General features: G+C 40.4%; 2 protein-coding genes across 6 annotated transcripts in view; one reads left to right on the top strand and one right to left on the bottom strand.

Annotated features, from left to right (window-relative positions):
- The first annotated feature begins 1,561 nt into the window (after nucleotides 1-1,561).
- On the top strand, nucleotides 1,562-7,557 carry ckmb (creatine kinase, muscle b). Its single transcript, XM_018665484.2, has 9 exons — nucleotides 1,562-1,719; nucleotides 3,377-3,489; nucleotides 3,781-3,877; nucleotides 4,223-4,377; nucleotides 4,828-4,960; nucleotides 5,102-5,273; nucleotides 5,786-5,909; nucleotides 6,162-6,351; nucleotides 6,978-7,557. The coding sequence occupies exons 2-9, from the start codon at nucleotides 3,397-3,399 to the stop codon at nucleotides 7,154-7,156; spliced, it is 1,143 nt and encodes a 380-aa protein (XP_018521000.1). The 5' UTR covers nucleotides 1,562-1,719; nucleotides 3,377-3,396; the 3' UTR covers nucleotides 7,157-7,557.
- mark4b (MAP/microtubule affinity-regulating kinase 4b) overlaps nucleotides 7,439-22,211 on the bottom strand; it is a 54,135-nt gene continuing 39,362 nt past the window's right edge. Inside the window, exons 16-19 of one of the 5 annotated variants that reach the window (XM_051065490.1) lie at nucleotides 20,186-20,464; nucleotides 18,604-18,686; nucleotides 13,857-13,893; nucleotides 7,769-11,267 (exon numbers count right to left, since the gene is read on the bottom strand). In XM_051065490.1, the coding sequence (XP_050921447.1) occupies nucleotides 10,934-11,267; nucleotides 13,857-13,893; nucleotides 18,604-18,686; nucleotides 20,186-20,464 (733 nt within the window). In that variant the 3' untranslated portion in view covers nucleotides 7,769-10,933. Of the gene's footprint in view, nucleotides 13,902-18,603; nucleotides 18,687-20,185; nucleotides 20,465-22,211 lie in introns of all 5 variants that reach the window. The other 4 variants (XM_018665481.2, XM_018665480.2, XM_018665482.2 and 1 more) reach the window with 4 other exon arrangements.

Raw genomic sequence — 22,211 nt, 5'->3', positions numbered from 1 at the left:
TTAGCAAATTCATCAAATATTGTAAGTGTTTTTTTAAAACTGTAAGTGGTCATTTAGTATATAGAGTTGATTGTCATCAGCAAAGCATGAAAATCACAGATTTCTAAATGGTGGATTAAGAGAATCAACAGGCCCAGAACAAAACTGCACTGAACATTGAAATGCCCACCTGGACATTCTAAATGGGTGCCATAATAATTTCATTATCCCTTTCTGGTCTGTTTTAGGGAAGCTTCATGTTTTGCTATCCCCATTTTCAAGTCACTGAGTTCTGTCACAACCAATGCCCCCTCTCTCTGTGCACACTACTAGAAATGCTAGCTCTGTCTTGTATTTGCTTTTTCCACCCAAATTTTCCATTAGGCTTGAGCATTTTTCTGCTAAAAAAGATACTAGTCTGAATGCTCAACACTGCAACTCCTACCATAAAATAGTATATAATGCTCTCAACTCACAATAATGCCCAAGGCATATGTCCCTACTATGATTGTTTGTTAGGGGTTTGTCCAGTGGGTTGAGGGGGTAGTGGGGCTGTTATGAAACATGAAATCAGTATAACATGAAACATCTGACCTCCAGTTCTCTGTTGTGTTTAGGGGGAAACCTGGATCTTATGGGAGACTGCTGTTTGCGTCACTGTATCTCTCAGCTCCACCCCACAATTTCTACTCTGTCACATGATGTGTGTGTGATTTAATATCTGTCTGTGGGTAGATTATTGAGGCCTATCACGTTACCGGTGAGGGGTATGCCGCTGGCACTTGTACAGTACAAGTTTTACAATTAGAACCAGATCTGACTCTGAGTGTAACCCTCTGTGAGCCCAGACTTGACTAATGTCCTTCCCAAGGATATTTAATATATGATTGACCAAACTTCTGCTCTGTCACTATGTATCACTATATGACATTTCACACAGGGAGGAGTACCACATATTCTAAACTCACACATGCAGACACCTCCACTTGGCAAATTGGTGGGCGAGAGGACAACGGCTCAATGAAATTCAATCAGTAATCTTCAAAATTGCTATGATGTAATCTAAGATAAGATGGTTATTTTAACTCCTAAATACGATGACAGATGAAACTCCAGTTACTTTGCTTCATTGATCCACCAGGGACACTTATGAAATATGGAGGAGAGATACAGCACAGTTAATGTGCATGCATACGTAGACTTAATGTCCAAACCATCAAGTCCAACTGCTCTTTTCATAAGTTGTGGTCAAAAAAACAGGGGCAGCAGATATTGGGCAGGGGTGGGGGTTTATATAACCCTCTTACGAGAATGTTACAAGAATGAGAAACCTAATATGTTCTTTTAAATTTGCCTTTAATGTAATTTTACTACTTCATCCATTAAATGAATGTATGAGGATGCATGGGCTTTTCCACACTGCTCTTTCCTGCAGGCTCCTATCAAGCAACTATGAACAGGCAGAAGGTGAAAGGTTGGACAGGGCAGCTGCAGCTGTTGCCTTGTCTCTCGTCTCGAGTGTTGTGTGATGTTCGTTCTTGCCTTTTACAAACTCACCCAGGCACAGAGGACCCCCTGTGACCAATCATATGAGGGGACCCCAAGTCCAGTCGGCCAATAGGGACAGAGGTCTGGGTATAAATGCCTAAGTCCATCACCTGGCAGAGTTGGGCAACCCCTATATTTGGTGGACAGGATCTGATCCCGGGATCTGTTACCTCTTTCTTTTCTCCTAAGCAGGTAAAAAAAGCAAAACAATGTTATAGTTATAGCCTTTTTGATAAATCCATGGGAAAGATTGTGGTGATTCTTCCTCATAAGTCTGGACAAAAACCTCCTCTTAAACAAACCTCTTGAAAACAAATCACGCTAAGAGGGGGAGGCATTTTTAACCAAATATCGGTCAGTCAGATTCCTTCATTGGTGAACTCTGGAGCTATGAATGTGTTTTCTCTTCTTGCATTTTTGTCTTGGATTCCTCTGAAGCTTTGCACATTTTTCCTGATATGGAAACTACTAAAATCTACTTTGATCATTCTCCAATCGGTGCACTCTAATGTCTGATACTAGGGTTGTTTTTTTTCTAAAGACTTGATGCACTTGATTTCTTGGATATATATAGCATTAGCCTGCTGACAACAGGACAGTGTATTATATGGCAGTGTAGTGTCACTAGTGACAACAGTTGTGACTATCAGCTGTTGCTGACGCTAGCATGGCAGGTTTGAGGTGTGTCTCTGGATAGTTTGGGAGTGCTTGATTTAGTCATGGAACTTGTGGGGCCATCTGTGAGGCATATAAGCTTTGACCTTTCAGTGCACCAGGTGTCATCAGTCAGCTGCACCTCAAGCAACTGACGCAACTGAGTTTTGACCTCTGTCCAGAGAGAAAGAGATTGACTTGGAAATAGATACAGAATGATGGCCAGTAGTTGTAAATCTATTCCTGGCCCTATATGTCTATTCTGGCTGATTCTGTTGATTCCAGCTTTGAGTTCAGACGCTGGATCATTAAGTCCCAAAATTTATGTAACAGATGTGTGAGTGTTGGAGTGAGAATATACAAAAAATATTTCGCCTCTTTCCCCCCTCGAGACACTTACTCAGTTCACGTAAAGGATTAAAAGAATATAAAAGACAAATATGTCTCAAGACAGGATGTGACAACACAGCTTATTACTACATTACCCACTTGCATTTTTGAGCATCAGTATTTCTCTGCTATTTTTTTTTGTCTGAAAAATCTGACGTCATTTAACAATAATCCTGCTACCTTTTGTATTGCACACTAGTTAGCATTAGTCTGAGGGCGAATAGAGCAATGCAATGATGTGCCAGAGACCGTAGCTCCGTGCAGAGATGGGAGGGGAGCGGGGGTGGGGGGGGGCACGGTCACACTATTAATAATCTTCGCTGTGAAGGGGTGGGGTGGGGGGTCAGGTGGTGAGACAGTCAGAGGCGGGAAAGCTGAGAGAAAAGCATGTAGACAACACAGCTAAGAGAGAGAGGAGAGAGAGACAGTGGGGAGGCAAAGAAAGAAAGACAGAATGAGAAGGTGTCTCCTCTTCACCAGAAGACTCATAGACAAGGCCCTTGAAAAACTTGGAGAATTACCAGACAAGACATATGGTATTAATGAGATTACTTGCTTGTTATGTTACTGCAACAAAGAAATATCAAATGAGATTTGACAAAAACATCTTGTTGCTAGTAAAACTATAAAATCCCCTCTTTTAAGGTCTGTTTCTAAAATATTCTTCTGATGGAGCACAATTAGGACAAAATTGCATGACCCTGTGTATAATTACTCCCAAGTCTACTCTCCTATCATCAAATGACTCTACAAGCATTGCAGCAAAATAACACCTCTTCTCCTCTTTTTGCTGTCCCCCTCTCAGACGGAGTAAGAATCGCAGCCATGACGAAGAACTGCCACAACGACTACAAAATGAAGTTCTCCTTGGACGACGAGTTCCCCGATCTGTCCCTGCACAACAACCACATGGCCAAGGTACAAATCCTACTCTGATGTTAATGACCCCACACCCAGAATACACAGGCACAGGTACCTGTAACCTTTAGCATTATGATCCCAGGAACCATGCAGCTTAATCTGACACTTTTTAGTAAGTCACGACTTCTCTATAGACAATTCAAAAATATACCTCACAAGTCTCTTATAGCGTTGGATATTTTCATTGCTGCTTTTGGTGCCCCCTTGTATTTTGTAGATAATTTTTTACAACTTTAAAGTCATGTGACTGTAGAATCACTGACCTGCACTGTGTGTCATCTGCTGTAGGTGCTGACCAAGGAGATCTATGGCAAGCTGAGGAGCAAGTCCACCCCCAGCGGCTTCACCCTGGATGATGTCATCCAGACTGGTGTTGACAACCCTGGTACAGAACAAGTCACTAGCAAAGAGATAAACACACAAACAAAGCTAAGGTTTCAGGACACATAAATCAACTGAAGCAAACATTGTATCATTATGTTATGAGTATGGATTGTTTCTATATCCAACCATGCTAGTGTTTATTTGGACTGAAATTATAAGGTGACACTATTCATCATATTTTTGCATCAGAGGTCTGGTGAGTTTTCTATTGTCTCTTGTTATTAGATATATCCAGGAAAACCTTGTCTCGTAGTGGTACAGGGACACACACCTTATGAGCAAACATACATGACAATCTTCAAAACTGAGTGTTACCATCTTCCTCATCCTCCCTCTTGTCTCCAAGGTCACCCCTTCATCATGACCGTGGGCTGCGTAGCTGGTGATGAGGAGTCCTATGAGATCTTCAAGGATCTGCTGGACCCCGTCATCTCCGACCGTCATGGCGGCTACAAGCCCACCGACAAGCACAAGACCGACCTGAACTTCGAGAACCTGAAGGTGAGGAGAGAAGACATGCATGATGGTGTTGTTCAGTCAGTCAATCAGCAGCGTGTAAAGAAGGAAGGAAATTGATCCATCAGTAAGTATACATACTAGACTTACAGCCTTTAATTTATCATTTGTGTTAAATAAATTACTGATGGCCACATCACTTCGATGTTAAGTTACCAACTGGCCATTCTCCCAAAATATCCATACAGTCTTTACAGAGTTTTTCAAAAGCAGCAAGCTATAAATATCTATTAATTCCCATGTCATCCCCTTGAAAACAAGATGGCACACCTCAAGGAGTTGATCCTTAAATTAAAAATTGACATAAATAACCTTATAAATAAATTGAGGCCAGTCTCCAATGGCTTAGGCAAGTGGGTTTGTAAATAAGATATTAAGTTACAACACAGTAATAATGTGTCTGTTGTGTTTTTATGTCCTGTCTTCTTCTCTCAGGGTGGTGATGACCTGGACCCCAACTACGTGCTGTCCAGCCGTGTGCGTACCGGCCGCAGCATCAAGGGATTCACCCTGCCCCCCCACAACAGCCGTGGAGAGCGCAGAGCCATTGAGAAGCTGTCCATTGAGGGTGAATATCAACCTAATGACAATAATGCCCATCTACTCATCTGACTCTAATTTGTTTACATACAGTGCAAATATTTGCAGAACACAGGATCAGAGACTGACTCCTTCCCTCTGTCCACCCTCCTTCATTCTTTCCTCTCAGCCCTGTCCAGCCTGGAGGGTGAGTTCAAGGGAAAGTACTACCCCCTGGAAGGCATGACCGATGCTGAGCAGGAGCAGCTGATCGCTGATCACTTCCTGTTTGACAAGCCCGTGTCCCCCCTGCTGACCTGCGCTGGTATGGCCCGTGACTGGCCCGACGGCAGAGGCATCTGGTGAGCAACACAGACACGTAGAACAGAAATAAAACAGAAAATATATTCAGATTTATAGACACTAAAAAGATGACCAAGTATGTGCTAACTAAAATCAATCAGCTGTGAAATCAGATTTTGTGGGTCTGTGTATACACAATCATACAAACAAAAAAAAAGGACCACCCTCTGGGTTAAAACCTCCCATCTGGCCTTCTCAGGCCAACCTTTAAAACTTCCACCATCTGTCTCTTTCTCCCACAGCCCTAATATGAAAATCCTGATTATTCCTGTTTTCAAACATCTGGTAAAGTGTGTCATGAATACCAGTTGAGTGACAGCATTGACAGTGTGCTGCTCAGTGGGTCACATAATTAACATTTTCACAGTTAATGTTTTGGCACACATACCAGAAATGTATACGCTCAGTTTGTGTAGTATTCATGCAGCCTTGTAGTATCAAATGACTGATTCTTGAACTTTCTGTGCTGAATGTAGATTGAGTGACACTGAGCTGGATTTTCTTCTAACAGGCACAACGACAACAAGACCTTCCTGGTCTGGGTGAACGAGGAGGATCACCTGCGTGTCATCTCCATGCAGAAGGGTGGCAACATGAAGGAGGTCTTCAGACGCTTCTGCGTTGGCCTGCAGAAGGTAACACAAAAAACATCCATGTACATTTTTACAGAAACACACAGTTATGCAGACAGATAATATGCTCGATTCAACCACATGAGTAAAAGAGTTAAAGCCAGTTCACATTTTATTTAATTTCTTAAATATTGATTTATGTGGTGACTTTTGTGATTAGTGACATTAGTGATGTGATTCAGTGACATCCAGTGCATTCTATTTGGACTATAATGTATTTTAAAAAAAAATGTTACTTTCCTCTTTGCTGATCAGATTGAGGAGATCTTCAAGAAGCACAACCACGGCTTCATGTGGAACGAGCATCTGGGCTACATCCTGACCTGCCCCTCCAACCTGGGAACCGGCCTGCGTGGTGGTGTGCACGTCAAGCTGCCCAAGCTCAGCACACACGCCAAGTTTGAGGAGATCCTGACCAGGCTGCGTCTGCAGAAGCGTGGCACAGGTACTGAAACCATGGATCAGTCTCAAAGTTGGTGACATATTAGTATTACTATTAGTAGAAGCTTAAAAACAAAATCTGTGCTCTTAACAAAATAACATATTTGGAAATTTAATTCACTGTAATACATTATATTGGAAGTGTAAAAAATGAGTTACCACAATAGGTAACTCCAGGTTAGCTAACAGGCTAATATGAAATAAGATACAAACAAGTTTCTGGTCAAAACACTAACAGAAAATACAGGACAACCAATGGATATCACTTTAAAAAATATATATATTCATGACATAAAACTGGGACAGAAAGCAGGCTAGCTAGCTTCCAAACTGCCACTATTGTAAACTGGCCGCTTTAGTTAGACCATAAATAAAACCAAATCAGTGTCAGGTTAGTCTGAAGGAGTTATTGGCCAGGACAGGATACATGTATGTTGTACTTATGGTAGAAATAGTCTAAATTATTTTATGTCAGAACTGTATTTCTCATCCACTGTTCAACCAATGTGCCCAGATAGATGTAAGAGAGATGATACATACATCAGAGGACGGGAGAGGGGTCACAGTACATTTCTCCTCCTGCTGCTACTCCGACAGTGGGTTAATTCCTCTCCCCTCTCTTCCCTTCAGGTGGTGTGGACACAGCCTCCGTGGGTGGTGTGTTCGACATCTCCAACGCTGACCGTCTGGGCTCCTCCGAGGTGGAGCAGGTCCAGCTGGTGGTTGACGGTGTCAAGCTGATGATTGAGATGGAGAAGAAGCTGGAGAAGGGAGAGTCCATTGATGGCATGATCCCCGCCCAGAAGTAAAGTGGACAGACAACCAATGACTGAATGACTGTCTGTGTTTGTTTTTTTGTTTTTATATTATAAAAAAATGAACAGGTAGCCATGTTGTAAAGTTATCTTACTGGCTACTTCCTGCTTACTTCTTCCCGTAAAGAAGACACTCCACTTTTCTCTCCACTCCTTTCTTTCTTACTTACTTCTGTTAACCTTACTCATCTCTTCTTTTCCTGCCTTTTTCTTTGGGTCCTATAAGTTCCTGTCACTTTAATAATCTCTCTCCCCATCTTCTCTGTAACATCCTGGGATCAATCCATGCATAGTCTGGTCATGGCTATGTATATTCACCCCCCAAAAAACTAAAACATTTTTTTGGTTGTAAAATATAACTGGACAATTAAACTGTGCCCCCTGGAACAATCAAACCCTCTACTTCATGTTTTCTTTATGGGAAACACATACATGGATATTTTGCCATTTCTCATAACACACTGACACTGATATGTGCAGCTTTGCACACACACACACACACACACACATACACAACAGCTTAACAATAACACAAAGAAACTGGTGCAATGTCTCATCAAAAACATCAAATCCATATCTGAAAAAAAAAAAAAAAACGACATAAAATATGAAAGAGGTTGAAAGTCTTTATTTTTGTGTCACACATTATTTCCTAGGAGACATGCAGGATTGCAGGTCGATCATTTCTTTAATTTCAGCCCATAAGTTAAGTTTTGTTGATAACAGCGACAGCTTCAAACACACTATACAACAGAACTGTAGCCTTAAAGCATGGCCCTAACTGTATCTAGAGAACAGGTTCAGAGAGTGTGGCCCAGTTGTACACAAAAAAAAAAGGAAAACTGCAAAAACTAGCCCTAAATCACAGCTTCACATTTTCAGACAGTGGTGGACACGTGCTGCGGCTGAAATCTCCCATGAAACAGATAAACATGTAGACCTTACAGCCGTAAAGATCACAAATCTGTTGTAACATCTAACTTTTCCATTTCCATATCAGTGTTTTGTTAGATGCTGTATACTTCGAAAGTACAAGTTATAATTGCTTGGCTTTAAAGAGTTACAATGTAAATACAACAACCTTTTGATTTTGGAGTTGTCAGCGTCAATGCAGAAACACATAATGACTATAACACTTGGTGTTTTCGTTGAATCCTGGTTGATTTGTTCTGTGATGAGAAGCACATAGTTTTTATTAAAAAAAATCTAAGAATCAAATTTCTCAAAGGGTCATTCAAGGTCACATTCTCGTCTTAAACCACTGCCTCATCACTGCACACGTTGCATGCTTTTAAATTATACATTGGCTTGATGAGGCAGGGGTCTGATTAGTTAACAGTCATACACCTCTTACAGCAATACTGGGTTCAACAGTCATACACCGCTCATCAGTGCTGCAGCCTGATTGGTCAAGAGGGAAAAATCCACAGTTTCTATATCAAAAGTGTCGCTGAGTTAAAAAACACAAAACAAATGTGACACTGGATGAAAGAAGACTGTTAAATCTGACAAAAGTTTGCAGAGACAGATCACTGTTTTGAATTTTTCAGAAATTTGGTACTTTCTAACAGTTTCATTGATATGACTTTGTGGCATCAATGGATTCAAATGGCACCTCTACCTGGAAACCTTAAAGTCATCACTCCAGCTTTACTGTGGAAAGTGAATGATGCCAAGACGCCATTGTAGGTTGGTACATGTAAGTAAAGAAAAGAAAGGCTTTCAGACTGTCAATTATTCACTTCAGTGGGCTTTAAATGTGTGAAACAATATGATTTTTAACAACTTAATAAAAGAAAAATGCAGATCAACTAAAAACTCTGCCAGAACAGTACAACGAGAACCCGGCTAAAAAGCAAAAAAGTGCATCATGAATTTTAACAACATATCAGTAATATAAAAAAAATGAAAAAAATGAATCAAACAAGGAGCCCTATTAAGTCTTAATCAATGCTTTTTCAAGTGTTAACTCTTGGCTTTGTGGTTGTATTGCACTACACTTGAGGAATGCGACAGCGATGGCATCCTGACAGGTGATACAGTGTGGTTATGTCAAAGTGCTACCAGATCGAGCAATGTATACAGTAATTACTGTATTAGTGCTACAGTAATCGTGTGTGGGGAAAATGTTTTTGGAAGAAGAGAAAAAATTATAATGAACAAACTTGGAGGTGATCTGTAAAAAAAAAAAAAAGAGCAGAGAGGAGAAGTCTGTGGCTCCTTCACCTTTTACTGTTTGACAATGGACCAAAATATATTTGCACTGGCCTCGCAGGAACAGGAGTGAAAATGAGCTTTTCTTGTTTTTTCTTCTAAATTATCATCAATCCAGATAAAAACTAGGATCAGTCAAAAATAAAAGCTATGCCATTTGACCAGTTATATTTGCTGAGAAAATACGATTTTTAAGCATTTGTGGCACAGATGAATAAATGAAGTGAAAACATTCGACATGTGCTGAAAAATAATCAATTTTCATTTTCTTACCAATAAAAAATGTAGTTTAGTGAAACTGGAGAGAGAATATTGTCTCAGAACAATAAATTCAGATTGTCTGACAAAACCTGCTTTTTGAATGTTAAGTAACTAAACCTGCTGACTAGGGAGTTTTTGGGTAAATTACTATAAAGTGGCTCTTTTCCTTTGCGTACATCCCACTCCAGATTAGCAACTATTGTAAAATAAATACAGAGCCAGCTCAGATATCCTGTTGTGAAATAAAAATAACAACCCGATCAAATCGTGATTTCAGATGGAGGTCCAGTTTTTTCAGTTGGTAGAATTTTCAAAACATTTTCAGAAATTTTACTTGTTGAGAAATGTGGCGAAGAACACAACATCAGGCAAAGATAAGTATTTGTGAGGAGCAGAGCCTGAGCTCAAATGGTCAGGTTATCAAGTACATTTCATTTCAACATTTCATTTTGGGTCCTGTATTATCAGGCAGCTTTGCTCATCTGTGAGCAACTAACCTGCCAGCTATCAACACAATTTGGATAACTGGCAGAAAAGACATTTTGCCAGAAATGGTGCAAACGACTGAGCAGTAAAATGGGTTTGGTCAACGGATGGGCAGAGAGGGCATGGTGCGTCATTCAGTCTGTCACAAGTTTCTGCATTTCTGCATGTCTCCCTCTAGAGGCCGGAGGTCAGACTGTGCCCTTACTCCTAAAATATGTGACGTCTGCTTCCAAGGATGACAACAGATGTCAAACTTCTGCCCATTTTAAAAGCATTAAAGAAAGAAAATAAACTTAATACACAAAAATTAAAACATTTCTTTAAATAGCAGCTCTTTAAAAAGGAATGATGACAAATATGGTACAAGAGGAATAACAATGTCAACAACAACAAATTATCAGTCTCCATCATTCTCAGCAACGTCATCCTCCATCATCATCAAATATGAAATCATGAAAAAAAAACAAAACAGTTTGACTCCATGGGCTCGCGTAATATGGAGGTGGTGGTGTGTTTTAAGCAGGGGTTGTAGGTCACTGACAGCTCCAAGGTCAAGGGTCATCATAAGTCTGCCGATGGCGGTCTATCCGTGTCTGTGCATCCGTTTGTCTGGCTGTGATTGGTGGCATCAGAGGAAGAGGGTCTTTGGCGGAGGCGAGGCATCGCTAGCCACATCAGATGAGGTGGAGCCCAGGGTGGAGGAGGAGAAGGTGACGGTGTCTGCCTCTTTGTTCCTCCCCCTCCTCATCCCTCCTCATTCATCATCAATCTGTCCTGTCCGTCATCAATCTGCCCCGCCTCCTGTTGCCCTCAGAGCTCCAGCTCCTTGGACACTTTGGTGGCGATGTCTCTAAAGGCTAACGGTGCCCCCCACAGGCGCTTGAACCTCACACCGCTGCTCTGGCCCAGCCCGCTGGGCAGCTGGCAGACCTCGGCCTCGAAGGCCACCCGGGCGCCGGCTGCTCCGTGGGTGCAGGACAGGAGGAAAGGCCCGGCCAGGTGGACCTGGCAGCCGCAGCCCTGCGCTGCCTCACGCAGCGCTAGCACCACCTCGGCCGGGTCGCGAGGGCTCCGCACCCTCACATCCCAGCCGCATCGGGGGGTCCGGGGCTCGGCCGCTTTCTGATGCCCAGATAGATGGCGACTGGAAGAAGGAACAGGAGAAGAGAGCGGAGGGAAGGGGAAGGGTGATGCAAATGGGGGATGGAGAAGGAAATGTATGAAGGTTTAAAGCAGGAGGGACAAAGTGAAATTTGGGTGGGTGAGGTTGGGAGAAGAAAAAAAGGGCGTGAGGGCAGGAGAGCAGATAAAAATGGAGAAGCATGGACAAACAGATTTAAGGTAAAGGAGTTAATGTATAGGTATTGGAGTGAGAAGATTGTGTGAATGCAAGTGAATGTATGAGTGTGAATGTATGAATGGTTAGGGAAAGGGGAGAAGAAGAAAAAGAATTAGTTTCATACATCACTAGATTTTGACATTTTGCTACCTACAGTAAATCACTGATAAGTAAATGTGTATTTTCTAGACTAACAACATGTCTTCCTTCATACTACACAATGAGTGCACAACACCAAAGAGATATGCAAATCATAGCCACCTCAAATTTGTGGTTCATGTGAGTGATTTGGGTCAATCGGGGACTGACAATACAGTTATTTTATTCTTTAATGTATATTATTAACAGCATATAATTTCATAAAATAATGATCACTCAACTGGATTGTTTTTGTTTTGAATTTGCTTTAAAGCTGGTCATTTTTCTAGAATCACACAAAACAACAACTACATAATGAAAATTAGTACAGTTTCTTCCTTTTCTATAAATCAGACATCAAAGGATCGTCTACTACAAGGAGCCATGCTCAGCATCTACGGCCACACCACAGACTGTTAGCTAACGTTACCCTGGTGCTGCTGGTTTACCTGCTGGTTTTAATCTGAGACTGACACTGGGCTGGAGCAGCCGAGGCTGAGAGGAAGTGCACAAGACCTTTAGTAACATACTGATAAACTGAGACTATTAGCCCTGAAATAACACAGAATAAGAGAGTACAAAAGATTAATACCACCTCTATAATCTAGGTTTCGATGGTTTCACAAGGCTTTTGTTGATTCTTGCACCTTAAATATGGCATTCTGTCTGCACTGGACTTTGCACTGGACTTGAAGTTTCTTCACTGTGTTTTTTATTAGCAGTGATTTTTATTACTCCCAGTATTTATTGCATGCCTTCGACCTTTTATCTTAAGTCTGTTGATACTGCTGGAACTGCGAATTTCCTGTGTGGATTAATAAAAGTATCTATCTATCTATCTATCTATCTATCTATCTATCTATCTAAAATATTTTGTCATTCAACCCACAACTGAAACCAATAATAACAGACAGTTATGCGATGTATGTGCTTGTAATGATTCATTTCTGTTACACTTTGTGTCTTTCAGCTTTGATCTAATCAAAGTGTTCAACACCGTTATTTTGTGCAGCAAAATGACGACTGTTACCTCAGATAAATGACATAAAATGCCAACAATATCAAATTCTTTCATCCAATCATTCATTGTTTTCTGCAGCTACTGGGTTACAGACATACAGGGAATATAAGGTTACGTGGGTATTGACGTTTGTGTTTAACCATTTATAGCAAATATAAGTTATTGATGTTGATCAGCTGTTGGTTCTAGATTTCATGCAAGATGTAGGACAGATAAATATGCATGCATATTAGTTCTGCTTTTATGAGAATGTATGTAGGTAATTAACTACACAATATATATTCTCTGTTTAAACAATGTCAAATCTTTTTTGTTATATATGTATTTCTATATGTCTTCACCATACAAAAGAGAAAAACTGAAAAAAATAAATAAAAAATAAAATTAAAAATTATAAATAAATAAATAAACCAGATATGAGTGTTCACATGTCAGTAGCATGCTTCAGGCTCTGTGCTGGATATGTAATCCAGTTCCCATGTTAGATCACATGTACAAGTGTGACTCCATGAAGAAATCTGGTGTTTACAAACTGATCAGAAAAACATCAGGTCTTGGTCACACACACAGAATGAGAAGACATACAGTTAGAACGTGAACACATTATTACTCTCTTTGCTTAAACCATGTATGACAGTATAGAAGTCTAAACACACAGTATACATAAGCAACATCTATAAATATATCTTACTTAGAGATTACAGTGATCCTGACTAATATGTACAAAGTGTACAATTAAATGTAAATGAATGACAGAGATTTAACTAAAGCAATAACATTCTCATGAATAGCACACAAAAATGTCTAGAGGCATTTAGCATCCTTTTAACATGACAAACAGATGAATACATTTTAGCATACTAGATCTTTTAGGCCAATTCTGACAGAAATAAGATAAAGACATGACTGACAGTAATTTCTTTAGCACAGACACCCACTATTAAACAATATTGTTGTAGGTCTCTTAGGTTTCTTTTTAAAGAATAGTGGTCAAGATACACACTAAGTCAGACACCACTTAGTGCTCTTTGCTGAACAAACAATGTAAAGGTGACGCTGTTTCTTTGTTTTCATTTTTGTGCTGTAATTTCTTATTTACCTTACTGGCCAACATATACACCAATACCGATAAAGCTTGATTTATTGATCTAGCTCCACTTGTAATAATGCTGACCCAGGATTTTTAAGATTATTCTTTGGTTGTGAAAGTTGAAAGAATGTCAATGTTTACTCACCTTGTGACCGGAGATCTGCTGATTCTCTCAGGTTCGTCTGTGACCCTCAAGAAGAAGACAAACGTGTCTGTTAGGAATCAATTGGCCAATCACGTTCTCACACTAACCCCCCCCCCCCCCTTCAGTCCCGCCCCCTCGCCACTGCCTGATTTAAAGCAACAATCAGCAGCACAGCTATGTCAATCAATCCACGTCAATGATTCCACCAATTACGACACAAAACATGACAGCTCATCCAGAAATCACAGATGGATCATCACCACCCTACACTCACTACAGTGAAACACTGGATGGATGTGAAACAACAAAATGTCAAAGTTACCACCAAAACAAAAGGAGATGGATAAACAAATGTGGAGGGAGTGAATCTAGAGAAGACTGTCAGGTCTCAACAGACAGCAAACACAGCGTGTGCTGCAGTGGTCGACAGACATGATTCACACAAACAGAAACACATTTTACTTTTGTCTGTGCTTGATGTTAACTTTTCTCACAGCTATGGGCTGGAACTAACAATTATTTTCCATCATTGATTCAACTTCTGATTATTTTCTAGAACGATCAATTAATAATTTGATCTATTAAAAAAAAAAAAAATCAGTCTGAAATCCAAAGATCTCTGATTTATGATCACATAAGACAGACTGTAAGGCTGTATGGACTAATGTGAGTATGTGTTTATCTTTCCTCAGGTATCCAGTGTACTTTTAGTTAGTTAAATTTAGTTGTTGCTTGTTATACTTTTATACTGCAGCATATAAACTCCCACAGCACAGTCATTCATGCACCACATACACCTCTAATGTTACTAATATCTCCCCTTATTTCTTCAGTCATGTGAGATCTTCCTTAATCAAATTATATGCAGTTATGCAATTTTTTAAAACTTAAAGGAGTAGAACTTGAGAGAGTTATTGCATTTGAAATGTGAAAAGGTGCTTTGAATGCAAGTATAGAAACTATTGAGTTTGCAGCCAATTATTGCACTACCATTTTGTGGCCACCAGGGGCTACTGTTGTTATTTTCTGTGTGTACACCAAGGGCTTTTTCCCCACCAACCTGGCAACCTGATCCCTATTCCAGGAACTGGGGGTGGCCTGGAGGAGCGAACAGTGAGATTTCATTGATGGATTTATTTTTTTTCCGACTGAAAATGAAACCTAAGCTAATAAAGCCTTGGCTCTGACTCAGGAGCTGTTGCAGCTCTAGCTTTAATCAGATCTAAATACATGTTAATACATGTGTGCCTCAGCTTTTTGACTGCGTCACCTCTCTGAAAGTACAGGGAGAGAGCCCCGCTAATCCACACAGATAATCACTGAGATATGCATCAGCATTTATGAATGAATGTTATCCAAATAATTATTCAGCAAATATCTGGAGGAGAATTCCTGCTGGATTAAGAACAGTAAACCTCATTCTAGGAGCTCTGTTGGGAACGTTTGACTCTTAACACCATAAATGCTACATGCTGTACAAACGTTTACCTATCTGATTTTTTTCTTTATGCCATCTCCTGAAATCTTTTATCAATACACGCCTTAACTCTATTGCACAGTAGTAATTATGTAAATGTTTTGTGACTGTCTCATCTAGATTATGACCTCGCCTTTCTTGTCTGGGTAAAGTGAGTGAGTAACATTTTGCCCCTCCCTCAGAAACTGATGCCAGGGTTCCCTTGAGCAAGACAAGTGCTATCACATGGAAGAATAAAAGTGGGAACAATCAGCCCAAGTGTTTTGGAAGGAGTGACAGACTGGACAGACTCTTGCGCTCTGAGCCAGTGACTGTGTATAAACTGTACAGTATCTGCGCCAGATTGTGCAATCTGTGTGAAGACTGAGAGGTAAGAGAGACAGAGAGGGCTGAAAGTGAGGGATTTAGAGACAGAAGAGCACAAAGTGACATAGGGAGAAAGAGGAAGAACACATGAAAAACAGAGGCAGAAACAGGGTGAGAGACAGACAGAGAAGCTAGCAGCAGTATAACAGAACAATCTTCTTGTATCTTGAGGGAGAGCTGTGTAAGATCCCTGTTTAAGAGAAGGATAAATCCTGGTTACATAACTAATCCTGATTTAAAACGGCAGTGACGCTGGGTCAGTCAGTCAGGATGACTGGTGCAGGCTGAGATGTTTCTTACAAGCATCTGCTCTAGCAGAGGGCTCAGACATATGCTGTGTACTTTTAATGTCACAAGTTCAATGCTGCAATGATCTAGACTGAATTCTGTTTATGGACTGCACCTAGACATGAACCTTTACAACCTAAATGCTGCTTAGCTGTTGGAAGACAGGGTCATTTAAGAATGTAAACCTGTTCCTATGTTTTCTGTATTTGCTGTTGTCACTATAGTAAACTGAAAGTCATAGTTTACCTGCTTTATTATTTACTGCCATATCTCTGCTCTTTACACTGCTGTTGTTACAGTGTTGTCTATGTGATTACAAAGGGCAGCACGATCTAATGTGAGATCAGTCAACACAATCTCAAAAGGGTGACATACTCTATATACTAGAGCTGCAACGGTTAACTGAAAGAATATCATTTGGCAAAAATGTCTATTTATAATAGTGGATTCATTGTAAGGAAAATAATCTATTGTTCCAACTTCTCAAATGTGAATATTTGCTAGTTTCATTATTTTCTACAGGAATATCTTTGATTTTTAGACTGTTTCTGATATTTTATTGCCCCAGCAATTTAAAAAAAATAATGATAGTGGAAATCTTTATAGCTACAGCCCTTGTATATATATATACAGCACATTAAAAAAGTAATTATAACATATATAATCTTTCATTTTCTGTCTCTATATTCCCTCAATCTAATTTTACTCTTATCAATTTCCCAACTTTCTCCGACTGACACTTGACAACAGTTATCACCAGAAACTGTGTAGTGGTGAGTAAAAGCTTTAATCAAAACAAAACCTGTCTAGTGCTTTCACTAGATTTTGGTCTCTAACCACAGGTTTCTCCTTCGTAAGATTGGTGGTGAGACATCCTTCCTGTTAGATTCATCAAAACCTACATGTATTTTAAGGGTTTTAGATGACTGAGACATTTTCTGTCAAACTGGATATCTGGAAATATAAGAAAGTGGTGCTACGATGTCGATGTTTGGCCAACTATACAAAGTATTAGAAATATTTGCCTTTACAAACTAAGATAGACTCAGTAATGTGCAGTACATGACCAGTACTTTGTTTTAACAGTGATTAAGTCGTTTACAATCTCTCTCCATCACTATTTTTCATCCTTTACCCCCTGCCTCTGTCTTGTGTAAAACACCAATAAAGCACCATCCCCCCTTTTCCTGTCTGTCTTGGATCCTCTGCTCCAAGAGATCCCACAGCCCTGCTGCAGGACTGCTGATTTGTTAACAGCATGGACAAACATATGGTGTTGATTACATGACTCAGACTAGTACAGTTGAGCTGCAATAAATCCACATTCTCAAGGGAACACACAAAAAGACACACATCTTCATAGACTTGTTTATTCTAAAAACAAGTTGTTTGACTGTAAGGCAGTGTGTCTGTGTGATTATTGATTTCTACTGTACCTGCATGAGCTAACAGACAAATGCCCCATTATATGTGACATTCACACTTGTTGTCTAGAAATAGGGAAAACCCACATCTAAAAATCAAACAATAAACCAAGTCCACCCCTTATTGTTCCACAAAACCAATACTGTTATGTGTTTTGTGGGAAGCAGGCAATGGTGCTGTGCCACCTACAGCCTCCAATGAGTGCTACAGCACAAAGCCCAGCCAGCAGAGACACAAACAGTCCAGACAAGACAGACAGACATTCAGGCAGACAGCTGCTGATCAGAGTTTTGGTTACACGAACATAATGTTTAGAGATAAAGCTGCTCTATAGGAAGAGACAAACAGTGTACACTGAATTTAACTTTTATGGGCACAAGACCAGAAGTTTTCTGGATAAAAACTTTTAGAGAATAAGCTGGGTTGAAACTGGGTCATGGCTGTCCAATTCCCAGCTCTAGCACTTAAGACCCTTAAATGTCCATCTTAGCATGCTGTAAGTTTCTAAAGAAATGCTGTGAAGTCTAGATTTTCTGACCTCAACCCACTTTTGTCAATTAATGGAGACAGAAAACCTAAACTGGTACAAACACAGTGGACCTGCTGGGATGAGTGAGCAGCAACCACACTGGCTGAATGTAAGGAGCAGATAACTGTCTACCATGAGATGACAGTAATTTATTTACACTGAGATAACTATCCTTTCAATATACATGGTTATATTGTAACATGGCTGATTTAAGGAAATAGAGGAATTTTACATCATTATGATGAAGAACTGTGATTTTTCAAGTATCTACTTCACTGGTTATTTTACCTATCAACAATGTACATATGTGATATAAAATTACATGTACTGCAACAGAAGAACATAAATTTAAAGAGAAACTAACTACTGAGAACCACACTTGATGTGGAAAATGTAAACCCCCCTTTGAATTTACTTTGCATGTCTATAAAAATTGAGAGCCAGAAGCCTGCAGGTTGAATTGAACTCAACCAGTGATTAAATTCCTGCCTGTAGAGTAGCTTTACCTCAGATCAATGTTTGTATAACTAAACTCCAACCTGCCACAGACAGCGAATGAGGAGTAGAGGGGATGACAGTGCACTGGCAGGCAGACAGGCAGACAGTCAGACAGAGAGACGACAGACAGAAGCAGCCAGAAAACATGGGAAAGGAAGACTTACTAACTGTTTTTGTCCCCTGTGGGAGGGTGCAGCCCGACATGGACTTGTTTGAGCTCTGACGTTTAGTAGGGTCAAGAGTGACCCTAGGAACAGAGAGGAAGAAGAGAGGGAGATGAAGAGAGGATGAGAGGAATGGAAAAAAAGGGGGAAAAATAACAGCAGAGAATCAGAGACATTGAATGAAAGAGAACGCAAGTGAGGGGGAACACAACAGAGTGATGACAGACAGTAGGGAGCACAAGTAGAAGAGGCAGAGAAGTACAAATCAAACTGTGTGTACTGTAGTTCAGGGAAAAGAAGGACAAAAGATTGGCAGGTGACTGGCAAGGAAAAGCAAAACTTGTTAAAGAATCAAACAAACAAACAGATAAAGCAACAATAAGCAGCCAAGAAGAACTGACTGTGAAAGACATACAGTATGTTCACCTGATTAGCAGACCTGGGTCAAATAGGTTTTCGTTTGTTTTTACCAGCTTTGAGTACTCAGTCTTGATGACAGAAACTGAGAAGTACAGGTTACGCAACTGGATTTGAACTATTTTCTCAAACTTCACATACTGGTTAAGAGAGAGGGCTGCAACCAGATTGGGTGACTGTGTGTCCAGAGCCAAGTTGGCACATGGTGTTGCTACCTCTTATTCTCTTGAGTAACGCAACAAGATACATACATATGTAACATTAGAAATGACCATCCCATTTGTTAAATTTAAAATACTATTTAAAATGAAAGTAAGATGGCTAAATATAAACCCTAAAATGAATTAATTTTGTAAGCAATAATACTAATCTGTCTTGTCTCTGTTTCTGAGAGAACAACATAAACAGGGACACAACCTGGTTTATCCATTTTTCAGCCTCATACTGGAGCTGATTTTATTTTTTACTTTATAAAACCTTTGTGGCTTATTTTCAGTATATGTCTTATTATATATGTTATTTACTATTTCATAAGGGCTACATTTCCTTTATCCTTCCTGTGGGGAGGCGCAGACAGATTTTCAATAGCAAATGTCGGAGGAAGCTGGTGGTAATGGGCGGAAATCCTACAGCTGCTGGCAGGTGTGGGATTGGAAAAAATATAAAAAATAAATACACAAATAACAAACAGTAAGAATAATGTTGTAACACCATTTGACCCAGGTCTAAGAAAAGCTTTATTATTAGAGAAGGAAGGCTGGTAGTCGGTTAGTACTTGTTAAGGAATCAGACGGTGAGAGGCAGCAAGGTCAGCTAAATGATCTTCATGTACAGGTTTACAGCAAAGAGCTACACTGTCCAGTAAACATACAGTCTGCTCACACATTTGAATGATTAGCAATAAAAAATCACTTACAATAGCATATACAACCCTTATAAATATTTGCAAATGTCTGACTGAGGCATGAACCTTAAAGTATAAGTCCATTTATTGTCTGCTATTTCCTGGTTTCTACCAGTTATCATCCTTCCTCTTCCTGCTTCACCTTTAACCCCACCCTCTACAGTAAAGCTAATTCCCTTTTATGCTTAACTATCAATTGAGGCCATGCAGAAACCTTCCATTCTTTCCTTCCCTTCTTATTGATCTGGCTTCTCCCCTTACCTGCGGGTCAACTTGGAGGTGATTTTGCTCAGAAGGTTGGTTGTGGCCCGGGTCCTGGCATGGGGCAGCGGGCTGGCATCATGGGACGGTGTGGGGGAAGCCGGGGGAGCATGGGAGGGAGGCCGACGGTCTCTAATCTGCCCTCCGTGGAAAGTGCTCCTCACCGTGGATCCTCTAGAGAGGCGGGAGGAGGGTGTGGAGGTTGAAGAGGAGGCCCCAGAGGCGCCAGCGATGCTGTGGGTGGAGGGGGAGGCAGGGGGAAGGCGGTGGGATAAGGTACTGGAGGGAGGGAGGAGAGGAGGAGAAAAACCATGAAAGTATAGTTGCAATCAGGACTCACATATTCCTTTAAATTATAGCATCTGCTGCCATTTTCCAAAGTGTTCCATTGTTTATTAGATTATAGAAAATGTCTTTTGTTTTTTTTCTCCAAAAATCTTTATTTTTAAATTAGGTTCAATTGGTTTAAATATAATTAAAAAAAACAGACATCTCCAATAAGCAAAAATCCAATTACATACTTTTCAGGCAACATGAATACCCTAAAATTTGAGAGCTGCTCTTCATCACATCATGACCACTAGGTCTCATTTAATTTCTGAAAACTGACCCAAAATGCTCTCTCTCCCCACTGAGCCCCTCTGATCTTCCTGCATGCTCCCCTACCCCTCATCAAATTCTGTTCTCTTCAACCAACACTCACACTTCCACGTGCACACATGCATACATACACACACGCACACCTCTCCACCTCTTACTCTGGCTGGCTGGTGGCCTGAGGCTGCTTTAGATAACACCCACACACTGGGTTCAAGTGGGGCAGAACCATTAGATGGGTTAAGTTGAAGTGCAGCCGCTGCAGAGCAAAATCGTTTAATGTCAATGTGAACTAGCTGTCTACTGCAGCTAACTGCAGGGGGGGCACACCCTGCAGTCAGAGAACGAAGGGGCAGAGGGGGTTAGATGAAGAGTGAAAAAGTGGTGGAGAGAGGAGAATAACAGATTGATTGGTAATTGGCTCAAAAATAGAAAAGTATGGAAAAGGTGAGAGAAACTAACAATGTTCAACTCTTTTGCACACAGAGAACTCCTAAGACTACTGGTCCACATAAAACATTTTAGTCTAGCCTTATTTTTCTAGCTGAAGATGGAATATTTCTAGAGTGATATTGACTTAAATTGATTGTTATAATGAAATAATTCTATTTATTATAAACATGAAATATGTCACACTATTTTAAAATAAAAATGCATGTAAAACTGTGTATGTTTGTCAACATTCAGCTGCTTTATGATGTGCTTTCTTGTCTGCATCAACAGTGTCATCATAGATTAGTGTTTGTGTGTATAATGTATGTATTGATAGTAACATGTTTAATGCAAGAGCCTGTATATAAAAATAACATATGATTAATCATAGCCAAACAGAATAAACATAACTGTGTGTGTGTGTGTGTGTGTGTGTGTGTGTGTGTGTGGGTGTGTGTGTGTCCATGCACGTGTTGGACCCATCAGCCACTCTGGCATGGCATCACATTGACAAGGCCTCTGAGGCAAGTGGAGGGTTACACTGGCACACTGCCAGTCCTCACTTCATCCTGCTGCTCTCCACAGCTCACCTCCCCCTTTCTCCCCCTCTCTCCTCTCTTCTTCTCTTCCTACTTTCTCTTTTCCTCATCCCATCGTCCTTCCTTCCTTTTACCTGCCTACTCTTTTCCTTAAATCCCTGCATCCCTCAGCATCACCTGTTAAATCAGAAAGTGGAGCTGCAACAGAGAATAATGCCTCATTGTAAAGCTTTAATGTAAGTGTTGAGTGTGTCTCTGCTCACAGGAGGAGTCAAATCAGTGAAATCCAAACTGTCTCTTAAACATCAGTGAGCCTGGGCTCCATCCAGAGCAATGTTTGATGGTTGCTTTCTCTTTTCCATTTGGTATCTTATCACAATTGGTAAACATGAGCATGTTTGTGCAGTTTACATCACTTTACAAGATTTTTTCCAGACCAACATTCAATACTTCTGTGC

This window comes from Lates calcarifer, linkage group LG21 (assembly GCF_001640805.2).
Source record: "Lates calcarifer isolate ASB-BC8 linkage group LG21, TLL_Latcal_v3, whole genome shotgun sequence".
NCBI classification, from domain to species: domain Eukaryota; kingdom Metazoa; phylum Chordata; class Actinopteri; family Centropomidae; genus Lates; species Lates calcarifer.
The sequence above is the reverse complement of the archived record's forward strand: the minus strand, read 5'-3'. Positions and strand labels throughout refer to the sequence as shown.

Bases quoted from the DNA above. Each gene is read 5' to 3' on its own strand.
- ckmb (XM_018665484.2), top strand. From the start codon at position 3,397: ATGACGAAGAACTGCCACAACGACTACAAAATGAAGTTCTCCTTGGAC. The intron at 3,878-4,222 runs GTACAGAACAAG...CTTGTCTCCAAG, and splicing joins GACTGGTGTTGACAACCCTG to GTCACCCCTTCATCATGACC. The intron at 5,910-6,161 runs GTAACACAAAAA...TTTGCTGATCAG, and splicing joins TCTGCGTTGGCCTGCAGAAG to ATTGAGGAGATCTTCAAGAA.